The sequence below is a fragment of the Pteropus alecto genome, unplaced genomic scaffold (assembly GCF_000325575.1).
Source record: "Pteropus alecto unplaced genomic scaffold, ASM32557v1 scaffold24, whole genome shotgun sequence".
NCBI lineage: Eukaryota > Metazoa > Chordata > Mammalia > Chiroptera > Pteropodidae > Pteropus > Pteropus alecto.
The window spans coordinates 11,376,035-11,397,205 of NW_006439192.1; the positions used below are offsets into that span (position 1 = coordinate 11,376,035).

The window sequence follows — 21,171 nt, forward strand, 5'->3', positions numbered from 1 at the left end:
AAACTTTCAGTAATACTTTATATTATATGGTGCTATTTGAGATTCACAAAAATCTCAGTATAAATCCATTTCAACTCAAGAATTTACTGTATAAACCTAAAATATCTATTTCCTTCTTTTTCTATATATAATCAATATGTTTGTCTAAGGGCATCGCACCCTAGTGCCTTCTGTTATCCACTTATTATGCTGATTCCACAACTACTGCCCAAGAACATAAATTCATTTTTCAAATAAGAAACCTACAGCATTGTGTATTCTCATACCAAGAAAAATACCTACTTTTCTCCTATGTATCAGGGTTGGAAAATCTTTATAAATTCATTTTATTATAATATATAAATCATCTAAATAAAGTAGCACCACAATTATTAAAATATAAAAGAATGTCAATGAAATTGTCCCATGAAAGCCATTAAGGGGAAATTCAACTCTAAAATGTATTTTTAGCTTTTAAAGTTTTACTTTCTCAACCCACATAGAGCCACTCACTATATAAAATCAGTTTTTAATAATAAAAACATAAGATATGGTAGAAAGTATTATTTGACTTTATTAACCTTACTAATAATGTTAAATACAAATGAGAAATTAAGTGGTGACCCTTATTTTTAAGTCTACTTCAAAGCATGGTCTCTCAAAGAATTAGGGCAGATATGTCACAAGGAGGAGGGGAACCAAAAAGCCAAGTCAAAAACTCCACTAATTGATCTATGTATTATAAAGTTTGAGCTACAGCCCTTATGTTCTTTTAAATGGCAATTTCTTCTGATTTAATCTCATTAGCAACTAAATTTTTTAATCAGATCCTATACTCTATCATGTTTTCCAATTATAAATTGAAAAAAAAACACAGGCAGATATGTGTACCAAGTACTTTATGGAATTTACCACATACAGTTGAATTTCACATATAAACTTCAAAAATCAAAAGGACTATAATATTCTTAAAACCCAAAGGCTAGATAAGATCTACCTTCCAATCTTTCTGCATTTTAAGAAATGACTTGATCGAATCATATTAATGTAGAAATAGATCATATATTGTAACATCAATAAGATGACATTCAAAAGGAGAGCCAATAAACCTTTGCATTTAAAACCAAAAGGAATACATCTTGGACACCTTAAATTATAAAATTCAGTTCTAGGCAGGAACTGTTACTGTGTAACAAATACTGCTCATATCAAAAGTGCTGGTGACAAATAATTCAATATGCCCTTCCCACAGAATCTGTTCATACATATGTATCTATACCTGTAATAAGATTTTAAATGTTTATGGTGCTTAAATTTTGCACTGCAAGACTAATTTAATAAGTATTCATCTGCTCCCTCTCTGTAGCAACTCCAGTTAGAGTGAATGATCCCTGGGCAAAAGGGCAAAAATGCTGTTATTTTCTAGAATGCGGCATTTGTGGAGGTGGAGCGCCCTCTATTGGTAAAGAGGAGGACACACTCATTAGCTGTCCTGCATGCATTTTTTCATTAATCCGGAGTTCACATCCATCCTGAAGCATTCGAACTGCTATTCGGGCAATGTTCTTAGAGTCATCAAGTCCACTGTGAGGCCGCCCATCATAACCCATTCCTAATTTTTCAAGCATTATTGTCAGTTTGGTTTGGCTTCTAGGAACCTGTAAGATAAACAGTAAATAATTCTTTAGTATTCTAGAAATCACTGTGAAGTAGAAAAATAAGAAACTGAAAATTAACAGTAACAGTTGAATAAAGTTAGGCAAAGGGCAAATACTCCTGGTCAACTGAAACAAATAAATAGCTCAAATCTTCAGAGCTTTAGATCTTAGATAAAAATATATATCAACAGATGGAATCCTCAAAACATCTAAAAAGTTTGCACTTCTGTAATTTAACAAATCATTTATGAAATGTGCTGTTCCGGGCATTTAAATTGAAGTGCTACCATTTTAATCCAAACTAATTCTTTTTTGCATGGCATTTTTCTGTAATGTATCATTTTATTTGACTGACTCCTTAGATACTCCAAAAAAAAAAAAAAAAAAATTTAGCCTTTCTACATGACTACGATAATGAAAATCAAGAATGAAAGATATGTCATGTGGTATTTTTCAACTGATTTAAATATCTGCTCCATTTTGATAAACATAAAAACCTCATGCACTCCCCAGATTTCAATGTGCTCCTCCACTTTTGAGAACTACTGTTCTGTCCTTATTGGGAAGAAGATTTATTAAGTTTTACATTCTATAGTTTGTATAGCTATGTCACCTACACATCTTAAAGCCTCAGCTTCTTCATCTGTACAATGAGAGTTGTATTGTTAACTCATTGGATCACTGGGAGAAATCACAGAACAAATGTTATAAAAGTGCCATGATAAACATCAATCATTATCCTAAGCTGTAATACCTCAATGTATTTCGGACCTTCCACTAAATAGCATCTAAAAAATTTGCCCTAAAAATAATTTTCCCAACACACTGAATAACTTGGGTGAAATAGATTATCTCTAGAAGCACGCAACTGAGACTGAATCATGAAGAAAACATAAAATCTAAGCAAATCTACTGTAAGTAAGGATGCTGAATCAGTAATCAAAACATCTCAACAAAGAAAAGCCCAGGACCAGTTGTCTTCACTAGTGAATTCTGTAAAACAGTTAAAGAACTGACATCAATCCTTTTCTAACTTTTGCAAAAATTGAAGAGGAGGGCACACTTCCTAACTCATTCAATGTCATCATTACCCTGATACCAAAGCCAGACAGACACTACAAGAAAACTACAGACCAATATCTTTTATGAATACTGATGCAAAAATCCTCAACAATACCAGCAAGCCGAATTTAGCAGCATATTAAATGATTTATACACCATGACAAAGTGGGTTTTATTCCTGGAAAGCAAAAGTAGTTCAATATATAAAAAACAATCAAAGTAACATACAACATTACTATCAGGAAGGGAAAAAACACACGATCATCTCAATTGAGGCAGAGAAAGCACTGGACAAAACTGAACACCCTTGAAAAAACACTCAACAAACTAGGAATAGAGGAAGCAACTCAAAATAATAAAGGCTATATAGGAAAAACCGACAGTGAACATCATATTCAACAATGAAAAGCCTAAAAACTTTTCCTCTAAGATCAGGAACAGGACAAGGATGCCCACATTCACCACTTCTATTCGAAATAGAAAACCCATGTTCACTGAAGCATTATTCACAACAGCCAAAAGGAAGAAGCAACCCAAATGTCCATCAACAGATGAATGGATAAACAAAATGTGGTATATACATAAAATGGAGTATTACTTAGCCTTATGAAGGAAATTCTGACATATGCTACCTGTGTGAACCTTGCAGATATTATGTGAAGTAAAATAAGCCACTCGCAAAAGGACAAATACTGTATAACTCCACTTACATGAGGTACCTAGAGTAGTACAAAGTATAGAGACAGAAAGTAGAATGGTGGTGGCCGGGGGATGGAGTAAGGAGAAACAGGGAGTTATTGTTTAATGGGTATGGAGTTTCAGTTTTGGAAGATGAAGTTGTTCTGGAGATTCTGGATACCAATGGGGGTGACAGCTGCATGATAATATCAATGTACTTGATGACACTGAACTGCACCCTTAAAAAGTTAAAAGGATAAATTTCATGTTATATATATTTTGCCATGATAAATCGCAGAGATAAAATGAAAAGTTCTGAATAGTGCTAGAAAAATGGTTAACTCTTATTAAACAGGGGCCAGTTATTTCAATCAATGTTTAAAATTTTTAAACTGTATGAAAACCTGAGTAAAGAACACATAAACCTCATGCTTCCTCTGACTTAGCAAGAAAAAGGTCTCGGCAAGGTGTCTGACATGAAAGGTGAATGGCAGGCAAACAGTAGGCCAGATTTTACTGAGTGGTTTGAAAAAGCTGCAAACACTAGCCTGCTCAGTAGACATTTTCATCTCATAAACCAAGTGAACACTGCTTGTAAGACCCTGGAGAAAACATCTCACTTCAAGTGACAAGACTGCTGGATCATCAAAGGAAAATGAGTCTTTGGGAAAATCATATTGCAAAAGGAAATCTTACACGTTCGTTTACTTTCTTGGGCTTGATAATGAGGAAAGAAAGCTATTAGCAAGTCTCAAAACTTACTGAAAGCCATCTGGAAAAACTGGAAAATTAGACTATTTTTCCTCCTTTTCAACAAACCAGAATATGACTAGGTAAGGCCCTTTCTCTGAACCTTTTGCTCAGTGTGAGAATTTGACTTTGAGAAAAGAGCTTTGTAAAGTACAGTCCAATCACAAACTGGAGGAGATTTACTGATCTGCCTCTAGAAAGGTGGATTTCGCAAAAGAAGAGGGTGCGCTATTCACAGGAAAGTAATGAACATTTCACTACTGTTTTCAACTTTTTATGCGTGTAACCAAGCCTTTCCTTGTTTACCAATATGAAGAGCAAGGGCAGAAGCTGTCTAATTTCAGTGGAAAATGAAGTCCACGTTAACTTATCTCAAATTCCTCCCCAAATTGAGTATTTGTATAGGAAAAAACAAAAAGAACAAAAACAAACACAGGTTTCACTTGAAGAGGTATATTTCATTATTTTACATCAAAAGCATTTTAATGCACATATATACATAACTATACAAGAAATTAGCACATTTGTATAATTTTGTGTATGCTAAACCTACATTAAGTCTGACTGGTCACACAGAAAGAAAAACTTTATTTTCTAAAATCTTGTTTAAAATTGTGTTTTAGGCTGTATTTTTATTCAGTGTTTCAGCCTACTCATAAAAAATTAAAGTCCATTTTAAGTTTAAGCTAGTTATTTAACAAAAATGTATTATGTTTGCCTTATAAGTTTTTAAAATTTATGAAAAGGAAAAAATGATTAATTTCCATTTTAATTACCCATCACTACCCTCCATTCCCAAGAAAGGTAAGTTAAAAAGTCATTTTTAGTTTTAAAAAGGAGAAAATACTTTATACATACCAAATACCAAAGACCTTACCTTGCTAGCATCATTTATAGCAGAAATTTCTAATAAGACTTTTAAGCCTACTTGGATAAGACAAAAAATAAAAAACAACCCAAAAAAGGAGGAAAAAATGTTTTAAAAGGAAAAACCTAAGTTTCCTCAACCTATACTAACTGGCATGATAGTTGATATCTATTATAAAGAGGGGAAAACCACACAGAAAAGAGCAGCCTAAGAAAATGGTCAACATAAACAGATTTATAGAAAAATGTTCTCTACTCAAAAGAGCACTGGCAACTTTATTGAGTTACTGCATCTGCAACTTTGATCACTCTAATGTACTATGAGCTGTAGATATTTTTATGCAGACTTGAAAATTATTTTATGATTTTATTAATTATTATCCTTAGAATAAATTATTCCTTTAAGTTAAAGGTTGGAAAATGACACCCTAATGTAAGAATTCATTACCACCTGAGAGTTGTAGCAAAAATCACAGAACCTTGAAGATGATCAAGCCCCTACAAATTTACATGAAATACAGAGAACAGAGGTACATTTGAAACTATAGTACAGGCTATAACAAGCAAAATCTGGACTATGGAAAACTACATAACAAATTGCCCAGTTTTTTTTAAAAAAAATAATCAACTGCTAGAGGAAAAAAGATGGAAAAGGAACTTACAGATTAAAAACTTGAGACATGTCAACCAATTGCAAATGTGTGGTCCTTATTCTGATCCCAATATAACACACAAAAAGTAAAACAAAATATTTATGACATTTATGATGATTTGGTGACGTTAAGGAACTATTATTAATTTTTTTAGTGTGATAATGGTATGGTAGTTATGTTTTCTTAGAGTCCTTATCTTTTGCAGTTATATAATGAGATGTTTACAGATGAAATGAAATGTTTGAAATGTGCTTTAAAAGAACACGCTGAAACAAGGCTGGTCATGAGTTTAGCTGTGGAAAGCGGGCAACGACGGTTCATTGTACCGTCTCTACCTCTGTATATGCTTGTAACTTTTTTCATGTATTTTTTTTTAAAGCATTTCTCATAACATGTTTAAGAAATCACAAAATGAGTAAAAAGGTAAATCCATAAAAAAGGAAAAAATATTTACCAAAATAATCAAAGGACCAGTATTTAAAATAAAGATAAAAACCAACTACAACAGGAAAGACTGCCTGATTTTTAAAAAACGGGTAGAAGATTTAAACAAGGACTTCACAAAAGAAATCCAAATAGCTAATAATTAGGAAAAGGAGCTCAACCTCATGAGTAATTAGGGAAATGAAAACTAGAACTTCAGTAAGATACTATCACACATTCAACAGCTTTAGACATTTTAAATGTTTGGTAATACCAGATGTTGGCAAAAACATGGAGCAACTGTCAATTCATACATTCTTCTGGAGAGAGTGCAAACTGATACGACTCCTTTGGAAAACTCTTTTTGTATTATCTGCTAATGCCAGTGTTGCACAACATATTCTGTAGGCCAGCAATTCCACTCCTAGGTTTACGCCCTGGAGAAATGAGTACACAAAGGCACCAGAAGACATGCACAAGAATATTTATAGCACTACTATTCACATAAGCCTCAAACTGAAAAGCACCCAAATAGCCTGCCAGGGTAGACCAGATAAGCAAACTGGTACATTCACACTATGGAATTCTACACAGCAATTAAATAAATGAACTACAGCTACATACACGACATGGATAAATCTCAAATATAATGCTGAGAAAAAAAGCAAAATAAAACAGCTGGTACAATGCTAATTATATCATGTTCAAAACCAGGCAAAATCTAACTATATGGTGTAAATATAAACATAAATATTAAAGCTTTGAGAAAAAAACAAGAAAATGATTCTCATGAAAAGTATGGATTATGGGAGCTCTGAGAAGAAGGGAGGGGGTTGAGTGAGTGGAAGTTATAAGGGATTTCACTTTAAAACAATCTGTCGAACTCTACTTTTTTGTATGTGTAGTTCTCAGTTTTAAGAACTATTAAAACCATACACACACACACACACAATGCAAACATTTTTAAAGAAAAACAGTTTTTCTCATGAATCTTCTTTAGAATGTGTTTCACCAAAATGAAGTTGTAAAGGGAGAAAGAAAATGACACAAGATCTAAGACATGATAGAGAAGCAAAGGAAATCTCCTAGATGGACTGTAGAAGAAACCTGAAAAACTAGTTCAGGTTAGAACAAAATTAAAGTCTCCAAGAAGGTAGTCCGCAAAGGAAACAAGAAAAACTGTCAGATTACCTAAATGTTTTGAGTACAGATACAGAGAAGTGATTTTACAGTTTGAATGGAAAGGAAGAGAATAAGAAAACAACTAAAGAAGTCAATCATTAAATCTGGGGAAAAGTTGTGAATACTTTCCATTGCCATAGGAATGTAAAAATGGATATAATTTGATTATAAAAGTAACGTAACTATACTAGAAAAACACAGGGAGGGGAAGGACATGCAGGAATGGTGGCTTTGTAATTGAGCTAAATCTTCATCTTCTGTTCCAAGAATTTAATAGATATCTCAAACTAAAATCCAAGCATAAACATAATTTAGAACTATTAAGGTTAATATTAGAGGAAATAGCTTTATAAAGTTAGAAGTACCTCAGGAGAACAGGAACCAGTACGGGTGAGGGTCATGGTGGAAGACTGCCATTTGTTGTAAACTTTGCAATGTTATTTTCAAAATTTACACTATACAAACGTATTAACTTTGATAAAATTAAAATGAAGTAGGGGACCAATAGTTCCACAAAGTATTCCCCTACAGTTTTAAATCTGTTATTGAAGACTATGTTTATCTACATAAGAAACAGGATGAATGAGAAAAACAGCTTATCATTCTAAACTCATATGAACACAACTAATTTGGAAACTGAAAAGTAACAACTAATTATATGACCTTTTTCTGTGAAAAGCACCTTATAAATCACAACCTATACATGCAAAATATAATAATTTATCATCAAGAATATAAAAGTATAATCATTAAAATATAGAAATTTTACCTTGTAAAAGTTTCCATACGACTTTCGAATATTGATCCATTTTTTAGCAAAAGGAGGATATTTGAGCCTGCTTAGCTGACACTGAATGTTCAGGAACTTACTCATATCCCATGAACTTATAAAACAAAAACAGGAAGAAAAATGGATAAAGTGGATAAAATAAATGCTATAATATTCTTACAAAAGAGTATTTTAAGCCATTCTAATTTTTTTATTTACACGTCATCTTTCTTTTTCATACTTACACATACCATCAAGCTTAAACACTTAACCTCTCTTCCTCCAAAATACTAATTCAAAAATAAACTTTAAAAAACGAACAAAAAAAGTCAGGTATATAAAATATTTTTCACAAACTAATTCTTATAGGTTCATATTGATCGTTTTTATGATTCTGATTATCTGGGCAGATCTCTATCTTGTATTTTTTCATAATTCTAAAATTTGAGTGTGTATTTTGAAATAAAACAAAAACAAATTAAAAAAATACTTGAAAGAGACAAAAGGAGTTGGTATCAAGTAGTAAGAATACTATTTGTTTCTACAACACTAATCGACCTATGTAGTTGAGAATATTGACTGTATAATGTGGAAATTGTGTTGGTTCATACATGGGATTTCCTAGGCAAAAGGAGCCAGAATAATGGCGGTTGAACTTATAACCTTCACCACAGAAGAAAAAACTCTCAACTCAGCTGCTGTACTGGCAAGAGGAGTACTTTCAAGTGTATTTTAAGAAAAGTAAAAACAAGTGCCTGTCCCCAGGATCTTACTACTTCTGTGCATTTGTAATATCATCTGAGGCAACAGCCATCTACCCTGAGTTGCTTGCCTGGGCTGTTCAAATTATTTCTGAAGGTATCGATTATTGTTTTTGTTAGTAGTGCTCTGGTTACAAAATTATACAAATTTTGAATGGTCTATCCCAGAATGTGGGGTTTTTGCAGAATCACACATACTGTGTTAGGAAAGAAACAACACTGCTCATTTGTGTTTGAAATCAAGAAGAGATTTTTAAAGAGGTCCATCAACATGTTCCCAAACTTCTATTTTTAAACACAATTATGATGTGATTAAATTCAATGCTCTTTTCCCGTTGTATGTGAGGGTCTCTAAACCCTCTATGTAGGTGATATCATAGCCTTAGTGTACAATCTGTTCATAGTTTGAAACAGAAGTTGATTAGAACTTTCTTCTTCAAACTTAATAGTGTTATGGGAGCAGAGCTGCCTTGTACAATGCCTACAATCCTTGTTTTCATCTTTCTCATTTTCCTACTTACTTTTTTCATTTCACAAATGCTTTTCGAGCATACATTTTGAACTCAGCACTATAGTAAGCATTATAGAAGACTACCAAGCAGCAAAAATCCTTGCTCTGAAAAATTTTTAAGCTCTTTGCAAACATAAGTCTTACGTAGATAAAGTTTAGATATCAGAATATTTAGCCAGATGCCAACAGGAATAGTACATATCACAGAGGCTATAAGACTTCAAGGAAAAGAAAGATCAGTGTGAATTGTAGTGTCTGGAGTAAAACATGAGGTGGGCTTTGAATAATCATAAAGAAGTGGTCAAGGAAGAGAGCCTTCCAGTGGAAAGAAACACATGAATAAGCACAAAGAGAAAGGATAAATCATGTGATCCATGGGCCAGCCTGACCAAAGTAAAAAAGAATAATGGCAGGTGAATCAGGCTATACAGGTAAGGTGAGATTAGATGAGAGAATCTTAAAAGCCAGACTGAAGAGTTTGACCTTTTCTGAACAAGGAAGTGTCCTGATAAAAACAGAGTTTTAGTAGAGGCATTTTAGTTTTACATATCAATATTTATCTTTCTCTAGTTTTCCAGTCCTGGATTAGACAGTTATCATTGCTTTGCCTCCTCTCTTTGATCTCTAGGATTCAAATTTAACTAGGAACAAGAATAAGAAAGGAAAAATACTGCCTCTTTTAGTAAATTTCTTGCAGTTATTCTAAAAGTTAAATGAAGATGGACAAACTTAATCTTAAAAAGTAGATTAAAAAGGTAACAATTTTCCTAAGTACTTACCCATCTGTTAATATGCAATATTTATACTTTGTTCCTAATTCCTTTAATTTCATCCAGTCAATTACTTTTTTCAGTACCTGAGGGAAGGTATCAGCTCTGTCTACCTGATCCTGAGGATGTAAAAGTAAAATATATAAAAATCAGAGCAGTAACTTGTATTTCTCCTACAAAATACCTAGATCCAAACATTAGAGGATAAGGAACAATAAGAGAAAGTCTTATTTATGATGATTTAATGTCTTCATGATTTCCTTGGCTGAGATTCACCAAACATTTCATTTTTTAAAACAATTAAAAACTGATTATAGCCAAGTATTTTCAAGTGAAAAACATAATCTTCCTAAAATTAAGATTTAAGATTAACCCCAGTGGTTCTCTTTGTTTAGGCCTCAACTCAGTGGCTCAAGAATCTGCAGAGTAGAGAAAAGGGAAATCTCTTCTCGCTGAAAACCACAGCCTTCTCCTTACCTCAAAGTTCACATCTCTCTACCACACACTACATACCACTGCTAGACTCATCTTCCTAAAATAAAAATCTAATCCATCACACCACTTTCATACTTAAAATCCTCCAAATATTCCCAAGGATTTCAGAATAAAAAGATATACAAGACTCTTCATGATCTGGCTTGCCTTGGCCTACCACTTTAGCTTTATTTGTAACCATTTTCTTACTAGCTCATATGTATTTGAACCACCCCGAACTACTTAAGTTCTGCCATTCACACCTGAAATGCCCAGTCATTCTTTTCTACCTATATACCTACTGTGACTTGGCCCAAGTTCACCAACTTGAGGAATGTTTTCCCAGGACAACCTGCCATTCCCTCTGTCATAGGAAGCCCTTTTTATAGACATCTATAGTACCCTGATGAAACACTAACTGACTTGTCAGTCTTCCTAACCACATTGCGACCACTGGTTTATTCTCTGTGTCCTCCTGAGTATAGATTTGTTAACTGAGCTAAGAGACTGACTTGACCATCTTTGTATCCTAATACCTTGGCAAATCCTATAGTAGGCACTCACATATTTGTTGAGTAAATGAATGAATAAATGAATAAACAAAGGAACTAAATAAAGGAACAAAGGGTCTGCCACATCGGAATACACCCCAAAATCAGAGACCTAAAAAATTCAAGCTATATTATATATAAAGTAAGGTTGTAAACAGATACATTTTTAAAACTTTAGCTCCAAGTTCAGTATGGTAACAGTTAATTTTACTAGTGTGCCAAACAAACGAACCTTTAGATTCATCATTATGACTCCTTGGAAGGAAAAACTGAGAAAAATTTTACCAGATGTAAAATTTGCTTTTCTATTCCTTAAACATTACAGTACGAAAGATCTTTATCAAGCAAGGGAAGTATCACATTAATTTAAATCATTTACCACAATAATTTTTTAAAACTATGAAATAAATCCCTAATTTTAAAACTTCTTTCGAACTCGCGAAAAAGGAACATAGAATCATAACCTGAGTAATTCCAGTTAGATTGATGCAGAAATCAGAAAGTTGTGTGTTCACCTCTGGTCTCACATACTGCTGAAACGTATCTTCCTACAAGAGAAGGACAATAAGTTAAAGTATTTTCTGTGACTTAAGATCTATGACACATGATACATGACAAATTCAGCCACATGAAGTTGTAATTTTATAGATGCTCATGGCATAGACCTTTCTAGATTTTTAACAATTTAAATATAATTCCCTACTCCCAAAGGACTCTAATTTTTTAATTAAAAATTATATTTCACAGTTTAAAAAAATTTAAGATAAAGCAAGTATCTAAAAGCAAGCCTTCGAACCAAAGTTCAAATAAACATTTTCCTGAGCAGCAAAATGTTGATAATTTTGTTTATAATATTTTGAAACCATAAAGCCTATTAATGCAACCTTTACTTTGATTCTAAATGCTTTCCAAATAATAATTCTTTTGAAGAAATGCCAGTCTTCGGTTATAATAAATTAGCTTGATTACTGCTCTCATTTACTCCTCAATAGTTCTTATTACATTAAGATTCCACCAAACTGAATTCTGAATAGTCAAAACTTGACTATATGATATATAGTTTAAAGAGCAATAATACTATGTATATACATACACAAACACATATATATACACACATTTTTTTTTAGCAATTTTTAACCTCTTCAAGCTTTCGGGTTTGCTTTATGCTCACAATAACTCTGTGAACTCAGGCCAGTACTGTTATCATCAGGATCAGATATCTAAGTGCTTTTTCCTCTAGCCCAATACTGCCTACTGAAACCAGATCACACTAAGTCATTTATTAACAATTAGGGACAATTTCACAGCCTAAAGATTTACAGGCAGCAACTGTTAATATTAGGTAGAAATGGAGAAAAGACAAAGAATATTATTCGAGGTAAAAGATTTAAAAATTAAGAAATAAAAATAAATACAAAATAATTCTTTATATTTCTTAAGAATAATTTTTTATACACTAGTATATTAACCAGATGAATTAGTTACTAACAAGTGTAAAAAAGCAAAAGAACAGCAAAGAACATTTGAACTTTAAAAGTTAGATGCTTTTTACTTACCAAATATTGTAAAAGAAAAAAAAATTCTATTTAATTGAATTTCATAAATGAAGTCTCTATTCTTCTTAGTACCAATATTTTGTTCTATCATTTTAAATGAAAACCTTTCAAAAATATGCTGCAACTTCCCTTACCATTACGAGCAGGAGATACTAATATTGATAAAATTTTATTCACTATTTAATACTTTTAACAGATGGTGCTAAAGAGAACTATGCTTCCACTAACCAAATATTTAGTAATTAATTAAATTACATAGTAAGTTAAAGAGCGATGAAGGTTATTAGCAAATAGAATAGGCAAAAGAGATCGGGGTGTTTAAGCTACATTATTAAACAGGTAACCAGTTAGGCTTTATTTAGAAGGTAAGAGTTAAAGGACTGGAAGGAAGAAAGGGAGGATGGGAGGAAGGAGAGAGGGAGGGAGGGAAGATAGGAGGGAGGGAGGGAATTAGCAATAAGACCTTTGGAGGAAGCCCTGGGAAGTGATGAGGTGGAGTATGTCTGGCATTTATGACAAACAGCAAGCAGGTCAATATGGCACAATCCGAGGTAACAAGAGGTCAGATCATATAAGGAATATGACTTTTACTCTAAGTTAAATGAGGAGCCATTGAAGGGTTTTGAGCAGGAGTGAAATGATTGGACTTATATTTTATAAGGATCACTCTGACCACTATGTTGAGAATTGGCTGTAGGGAACAAGGACATAAACAAAGAAACCAGCTGGCTTGTAAATGCCGTAAATCCAGACAAGAAATGCTCACAGCAGTGAAGTGAAGTGGCTGGGTTCTGCATATATTTTGAAGGCAGAGTAAACAAGAGTCACTGTTGGTTTGGATGTGTGAAACAGAAGTGTCAAGGATGAACTGAGCAATTAGAAAGAGTTGCTATCACTCAAGCTATGGAAGGCTTAGAACAAGTAATTCACAGTAAATTCAACTTGGGATGTGTTGAGGTGTCTGTTTAGATGTCCAAGAAGAGATGTTAAGTAAGCAGTATGAATTTGGAACAGAGGTCCAGGTTGGAGATATTTATTTGAAAGTCATCAGCACACAGTTTCTAAAAGTTATGGAAATAGATGACAGATAAGATCATTAAGGGAGAGGAGCTAAATGGAGATGAGACCTGGGATTGAACCTGGGGCATCAGATATTAAGAAGTTGGGACGAAAAGGAGGAACCAGCAAAGGAAGTTGTGAAGGGGAAACTGGTGAGGCTGGAGAAAAATCAAGAGAATGAGATGTCACTCGAAGAAAGTGTTTCAAGGAAAGAGAGGTCGATTCTTTCCAGATTTAGGTAAAGGTCAAAGATGACTGATTTTAGTGGAGTGATGGGACTGAATATATAATAAACCTACAGTGATGCAGGTCTAAGAGAGAATGGGAGGAAACAGAAACAAGTATATATAACTTTTTCAAAGAAATTTGTCATAGAGGAACAAAGAAATAGGGTGCCTAGCAAGAAAACGGGATCAAGCAAAGGTATGAAAAATAAATGTTTGTATATTATGGGAACAATATAAAAGCAATAAATCATTAATGTCTAAATGTGAGAGAATTGCTAGAGTAACGTCCTTGAGTAAGAGAGAAGTGGTGGAATCCAATGAGTTATGCAAAATTATTTGCCTTCGGAGCTATCATTTTACCTCTTTATTTACTGGCCTTTAATTTGCTTTGGACAAGGAAATTATATAAATAGGCTGATTAGGATTATAACTAAAAGAGGCTCTGAACAATACTGAGAAAAACTTACGCATTTTAATGCATAAAGCCTTTTTATGCTTATTCCCAGTGTGTTGGTAGCAACTGGCAATTCTACAGAAGTAACTTTTGGCTAGATGAGACGTTATGATACATCCTTGCTCAGATTTTACAAGGCAAACAGTACTATTTTAAAGAATTCTTGCTGACTTTCTGAATTAATAATGCAATGAAAACTAGTATCCAAAGCATACATATTATATGGCTTAGAAGCCACGGTTATGAGAGTTCTTTCCCCCATAACTTTTCACCAGAAAGATGGCCAGTTCTAAGTTGGATGGTAATTTCTGTAAATGATCATTTTCAGAGATCAGAGCATACATTTGTCTACAGCAGTGGTTCTCAACCCTGACTACTAATCAAATGAGAAGCTCTTTAAAAATGCAGATGTCAGGGGCCCGAGCACAGAACAACTAAATCAGAATCTCTGGGACAAGGGCCAGGCATCACTATTTTTTGTTTATACCCTAGGATATTCTGATGTCCAGCCAGATATGTGTTCTAAGCAAACAGAGAAAAAACACTATTATTTTAGCTACTGGAAAAGAAGAAAAGCAGACGCTGAAATAATTTTATTATAGCTTTCCTATTAATCAAGCTGATATAAAGCACACGGCAAGAACAAAAAGCCTACCTTAGAATTCTAATTCTAGCTGAAACAGTAAACGAGATCCTTTGCCTTACTAGCCAACCCCAGAATAGTTGCTGCTAAAAATAAAATTAAACTATGACAATTCACTTACTATTTCCAAAGTATTAGTATTCAGTAAAACAACAGGAAATTCAATTATTTCATGTACGAACTCAGGTGGGTTACCCTCTTCACAAGTGGCTTCAAAGTCAATAATACAAATGTAGTCATAGTAACTATCAGCACAATTGCCCTCTTTCAACATCAGCTTCTGCTTCTTATAATAGTTTTTCAGCCTCTTCTTTAGAACATCCTTTACTCCTCTAAGGAAAATAAGAATAAAATTAACTCTTAGGTAAATTTCACAGTCAAGAATCTGTACTCTTACCTGGTTGCACGGGTTGAACATTGACAGGCAAAGCATTTTTAGCAAATGTTAGCTAAAATAAATGTAAAGAAAGCAAGACTCAAAGCTAATTTAGCAAGGAATTAAAATATGTTTAATGCCTCATAAATATTTTCCTTCACAAGCAACTTTTCATCTTTGTAGTATATGAGCATTTTCTCCAATATATACTGGTACTTCAAACCACAAGCCTGTCAGCATACACCACCTTGCTTTATATACTAAGATGACATACATGATACAATAACTGAAATTAATACTGAATTATTCTACTGGCCAAATACAAATTTCAGCGTCTGAAAATTCAGGTAAATTGAACATATTGTGCTCTTTCCTCTCTTTTGGCTTTTATAGGTCAGGCAACTAAAAAGTCCATATGAAGATTAAAATGTTATGAGACTAGTAAAGTCAAATGTCTGTTAGCTATTTAATTAGAGAAACTAATTTAGAAGATACCTTAGAATAAACTGTATTCAGAAGAACACTGTAATACTCTTAATTATAGATTTCTCAATTTACCACGGGTAGAATATGATTTAGATTTCGGTATTACGGATATTTTTAAAATACATGTTCCACAAACGGGGAGTGGGGAATTGGTTGTTCTAAATAGAAACAACGGCTGGTAATGGTTACTTTCTTCAAATAGTATGAATTTCCTTAAAAAAATTAAAAGCCACAACCCGTGCTCAGACATCCTTCAGGACTTACTTGGTGCAGTCCTATAATGGCTTGCAAATACATAATAGAAGTAAAAATAAGATCTAAGTTGTAATTAACGTGCAGTGACAAGGCATTTTGATCATAATATCTGTTAGGGACTATTAAAAATTTTTTTTTACGTTTTTGTTTTCCTTTCTAAACTACCACTTAAAAGGAATCCTATCCATGAAAATATTAATAATTAACCAGTTAGTTGTTTTAAGACAAAATGTCTTAATATATTTATTTGCCTGAGATTTTCCAAATTATCAAAATGGGGCAAGGAATCCCCTTATCTCCTTTCGTATTAAGGTACTGTGAGTGACCTCAGAGTCATGTGAGAATAATGAATTATTTTGTCTTAATTTCTTTTCTTTCTTTCTTTTTTGGAGAAACTACATTTTACTAAAGGATTGCCTGTAATAGCATCTTTAACATCTTTCTTGCCCCTCCACATTCAAATCATAGCTATTTTTGCAAACACTAACTCAGAAAAATATTCGAAGCTGGTTCTCCTTAATTCTCTCTGGTATGGCTCTCATTAGGTTCTTAGACTATGACAAATGCCTCCTCTATCACAACCCTCCTTCCACTCTTTACCTTACTTGAGAACTAAGCACTAATGCCATTTTTTTTTTTTTTTTTGTTTTTGCTGCAAATACCTTCAGTGGCTCCCTTCTGCTTACAAAGTAAAATGCAGACTTTAGCAGAGCTCCTTCACAACTTGGCTATGACCTATCATTTCAGCATCATCTTCAGATGCTCCCACTCCCCATGGTACATCGCATACTGCAGATAAAACATATTACAAGTCATTGCCTGAATATGTGGTATGTTTTCATGATCTATAACTTCAGTTGTACGATAGCTGAAGAAAAAGAAAACTCATGTAGCAGAAAACATACAAGCAGAAATTAGGAGTCTTCAGTTTTTTGCCTGAAGTGCCCTCCCTCCCTTCTTTTTCTGTTTGGCACATCAAATATCACCATTAAATTCCTAAGACAGACTCTCTTCTGTATTCTCATGGTGTACCTGGCCAGACCTCTAATGTAGCACTGGTTACTCTGTATTGTGATTATTTGTGTTTTCCCAACAGACCACGAGTTTTCCAAAGTAGGGAATATATCTGTTTTACTTTTATAACTTTAATGCTTAGTGTAGTGCTTAGAATTCAGTAGGTGCTTGCTGAATAAATGTATAAACTTACATCTGGATCGCTAGTTCTCATGCAAGTGAGTAAGCAACTGGTCTTCACACCTATGTATGACCACTATTTTGCTCAGAAAACCTTCTGTAGGCTACGGGTTCTATCTTTATAATAGAAAGAGTCAAAGGGAAATGAGGTACAAATTTTCTTCACAAATTAAGATGTAGACAATCTAGGAGAAAGAAAATGTATGTGTGTACTCTTTTAAAAAGTAGTGAAGCTCTATTGTAAAGCAAAGAAGAGGAATACTTCTTATACAAGAAGGATTCAGGGATACCCAGAAACAATAACAGTTTTCATCTATTGTATGTAGTCAATTTTTTTTTCCTGATGCCTAGAATTTCTATCATCTGTCAAAAATCTTCATGTGTTTCTGGATTCCAAAGGTCATTCCTACCCCAGACCCTAAGTCAAAATAATTTGTTGTGCAAAAATTATTTAAAACTGAAGTGTGTATACATCTCACTGAAGACACACATTCTGAGTTGACCAAACTGTATTGAATTCTCATTTAATATACTGTTAAACATAATAAATACTATTATTTTGCAGTTTTAGAAATGGAAACAGAAAAAAGAATAATTCCTGATAGGTGAATGACTTTTCTAAATTACTTGGTTTCAAAGAAATCCACCTTACAAAAATAATAACACAAATGGACAAAAGAAAATAATAAAGGAAAATATTCAATCTCATTAATAAAATATTATCCAGCAACCAAATAAGCGACTAAAAAAATATTAAAACATACTTGGTATAATAAGATAGATACTCTTATACATTGCTGGTAAATTGTCAAACTATTCATACACTTTGACCCAACAACCCTGCTCTATCATCTAAAATAATGACAAATAATCGGAGTACACACAAAAATTCATGTACAAAATGTAAATTACAGTTGTTATCTGAATTGTTAATGATGGTTGTTTCTTTATGGTAGGATTAGATTTTTTTAAAACTTTTTCAGTGTTTTCAAGATTTTCTGGGATAAGCATGCACTGCTATTATAATTTTAAAGAGTTATTTTTATTTACCTGGTTTCAAGCTTGAATTCTGAAAGTTTAGCTCTGAGTTCTTCCTTACTCATTCTATTAATGCAACCATTCGTAATAGCAATCTCTTTATAAACTGGGTCACTGAAGTCACTTGAATTGGAGGTAATGAACTTAGATTCTTTTGTTTCTTGGCCATCAAATCTACATCGTTGCTTTTTCTACCAAAAAAAAACCATATAGTTCATAATTAGTACAATCATCTGAAAGATTAAACTCCTGAGGGAGGTCTCTTTGCGCTACATAGTCAATGAAAAGTGCCCACTGCAGCTTACTGGAGAGAGGGCAGGATAGGAAAGAGATATGTGTTTCCAATATGACTGACTCTGCTCTCTTCTGAGTCATGAGGTTTCTTACAGGCCATGAAGCTAAATAAAAAGGGCACCGATGTTGGGAGTCAGAGCCACCTCAGAACAGAACTCCAGCTGACCATTTATTAGCAGTATGACCTTAGGTAGCTACTTATTAGCCTCTGATCTTCGGTTTCCTTATCTATAAAATAAGCATAATAATAATTGTCTCAAATGGCATTTGGTAACATAATGGTAAACAGTATTTAGACAAGATTATAAGAATTAAATGAGATTATGTACATCAGGCTACCATATTCACTATGGTTATTAATAAATGGTAACTTTACTTACTAACATCACGGACTATTTAACAGATCTTTCATAGACAATATTCTAAAATTTACAAATGAATTAATTTTTTAAATCGATCTTTACAACATTATGCATGCATAAGTCAGTGAATTTCTGACAACGTTTTCATTTCAAAAAGTTAATGAAAGTTGCCCAGCATAAAAAGAAAATGGACTAGAAATCTATTTCAAAATGTCCTAGTACCTAAGGCAAAGAAGGAAATGTATGCAGTTTCAAAACACACAATTTTCAAAAGTTACACATATAACAGTTATTCAGGATAACTACAGTTACTGTATTATAAACCTTTCCTCTTTTCTTAAATCAAAATGTACATTAAAAGAAAAATCACTCTACGAGTACTGCCAAAATACTAATTATGTTAAGTTTCAAAGATCATTTATAAGTTAATTATTTTCCACATCCAAGGTTACAAATATTAGGTATGGTCCAGAATTTTCAAAACTACTGAGTACTTACTATTAATCCATAGTACACCTTGTTAACTTAGTCACAATTTACCACACTGTTCCATGTGAACTTTAATTACAGATTAAGGAGGGATAACCATAAACAGGCCTCTTCGAAAGTAGAATCTTAAGGAGATGAGACAACTATGCAAAAACCCAGAGGAAGAGCATGCCGAGCAAAAGAAGCATGCAAAAGAAACAGAAAACGCTTAACACTTTTTAAAAAGAACACAAGGAAGCCAGCAGCACTGGAAGCAAAAGGGAGAACTGTGTGGGATGCAGTGAGCTATGGAGGCAGGACCCAGGTCCTGCGAGGTAGCAAACTGAAGACTTAAGGAGGGTAGCAATCCAGTCAGATTCGTGTTATTAAAAGATCATTCTGGCTTTTACATGGAGAATTGGCTGTAGATAAATGGAAGGAGCGGTAGCTAGGAAGTTTCTTGCGAGCACCCACTCTATGAGGTGCTCAACATGTTTGCTGTTAACAGAAAACAACCGATTTTAGTATTAGATTATTTACAATCCCTAGCGCTAGTTAAAATATTCATTAACTAAAATGAATAAGCTCTCATACTTTTTTACAGTTTTGCCACTGTAACTAAGAGCTACCAGTGAACCGTCAAAATCATTAAGAAAATTAGCCATATTATCTATGAGATAGTAGTAAACGGGCAAAAATCAGAGACAAATCTCTTATAGGCACAATCACCTTTGTTAAAGCTGGAGGAGATGAGCTTAAAGATTTTAAGAAGTGACATACACAGAACATATAGTGCGATTTTTTTTTTAATAGCTTACCAATTACCGAAAGGGCTAGGCAGAATGACAAAAGCAAGAGTGTGCACAGAATGTTTAGATCGGAATCCCTACTCAGAACTTATAACACCACAAGTGCACATACTTCTCCTCTAGACTGTTTACTCTCATCCAGAAGGTGATTCGGTCCAGAGGGGCCTCAATGACGACCCCAGGAGATGGAGACAAGGGAAGCGGTGAGGACTGGGGTCCAAAGCGCGCAGGCTGCGGTTCCGCCGGAACACCCTAGAAGAAAGGGGCGCGCGGGCGTCTGCTGACAGCCGGGCGCAGACAGACTCCTTACCTCGGGATGCGGATGCTGCGGCTCCTCCCCAGACTCCGACCGCGGCGATTCCTGTCGCGCGGGAGTCACGGCCTCGCTGCCAGGCTGTTTGCTCCACTCATCCTCCATGCCGGTATCACGTAAGAAGACAGCTGCTGGAGGCCGACGCTCGCTCACTCTCACTCCGCCAAGCCCGAAAGCTTCGCCTTTCTCCGTGGAAAGATTACCGGCTCGTGTTCCCGCGGCGGCTGCCACACAAATCGAGCGGACACCTCCCACTTCCGGGAGCGTGTGGCGTCTACACGCCGCGCAGGCGCAGTGAGCCAGCGCGCGCGGAACGCGAGCGCATCTGTTGTCGCGGGCGGGAGGAAGAGGGAGAGGGAGGAGCGCGCGCAGGAGAAACGGGATCAGCCGACGCTGTGTGGAGGCGGCGCGGGTTCCTATTGAAGTTACACCCGAATCTGGAATCTAGTCACTAAAGGATACCATCAGAATAAATGATCCCATCAACGTTTCATGAGAAAAAAACAAAAAAGCACAAGTACCATAAACAGAGGTCAATTTTAACGATAG

General features: G+C 34.3%; 1 protein-coding gene across 2 annotated transcripts; it reads right to left on the reverse strand.

The window, feature by feature from the left end:
- Positions 1 to 528: 528 nt before the first annotated feature.
- ERI1 (exoribonuclease 1) lies at positions 529 to 20,892 on the reverse strand. Of its 2 annotated transcripts, none has more exons than XM_006916346.3 (7): positions 20,620 to 20,892; positions 18,389 to 18,567; positions 15,149 to 15,359; positions 11,553 to 11,636; positions 10,073 to 10,182; positions 8,022 to 8,136; positions 529 to 1,637 (listed from the first exon to the last, which is right to left on the reverse strand). In XM_006916346.3, the coding sequence occupies exons 1-7, from the start codon at positions 20,725 to 20,727 to the stop codon at positions 1,395 to 1,397; spliced, it is 1,050 nt and encodes a 349-aa protein (XP_006916408.1). In that variant the 5' UTR covers positions 20,728 to 20,892; the 3' UTR covers positions 529 to 1,394. The 2 variants fall into 2 exon arrangements, with proteins under 2 accessions (XP_006916408.1, XP_024905695.1); XM_025049927.1 differs by lacking the exon at positions 20,620 to 20,892 and adding an exon at positions 20,422 to 20,579.
- Positions 20,893 to 21,171: the final 279 nt, after the last annotated feature.

Bases quoted from the DNA above. Each gene is read 5' to 3' on its own strand.
- ERI1 (XM_006916346.3), bottom strand. From the start codon at position 20,727: ATGGAGGATGAGTGGAGCAAACAGCCTGGCAGCGAGGCCGTGACTCCC. The intron at 10,183-11,552 runs GTTATGATTCTA...TTACATCCTCAG, and splicing joins ATCTAACTGGAATTACTCAG to GATCAGGTAGACAGAGCTGA. The intron at 8,137-10,072 runs GTAAGTACTTAG...TTGTTTTATAAG, and splicing joins TATTGCATATTAACAGATGG to TTCATGGGATATGAGTAAGT.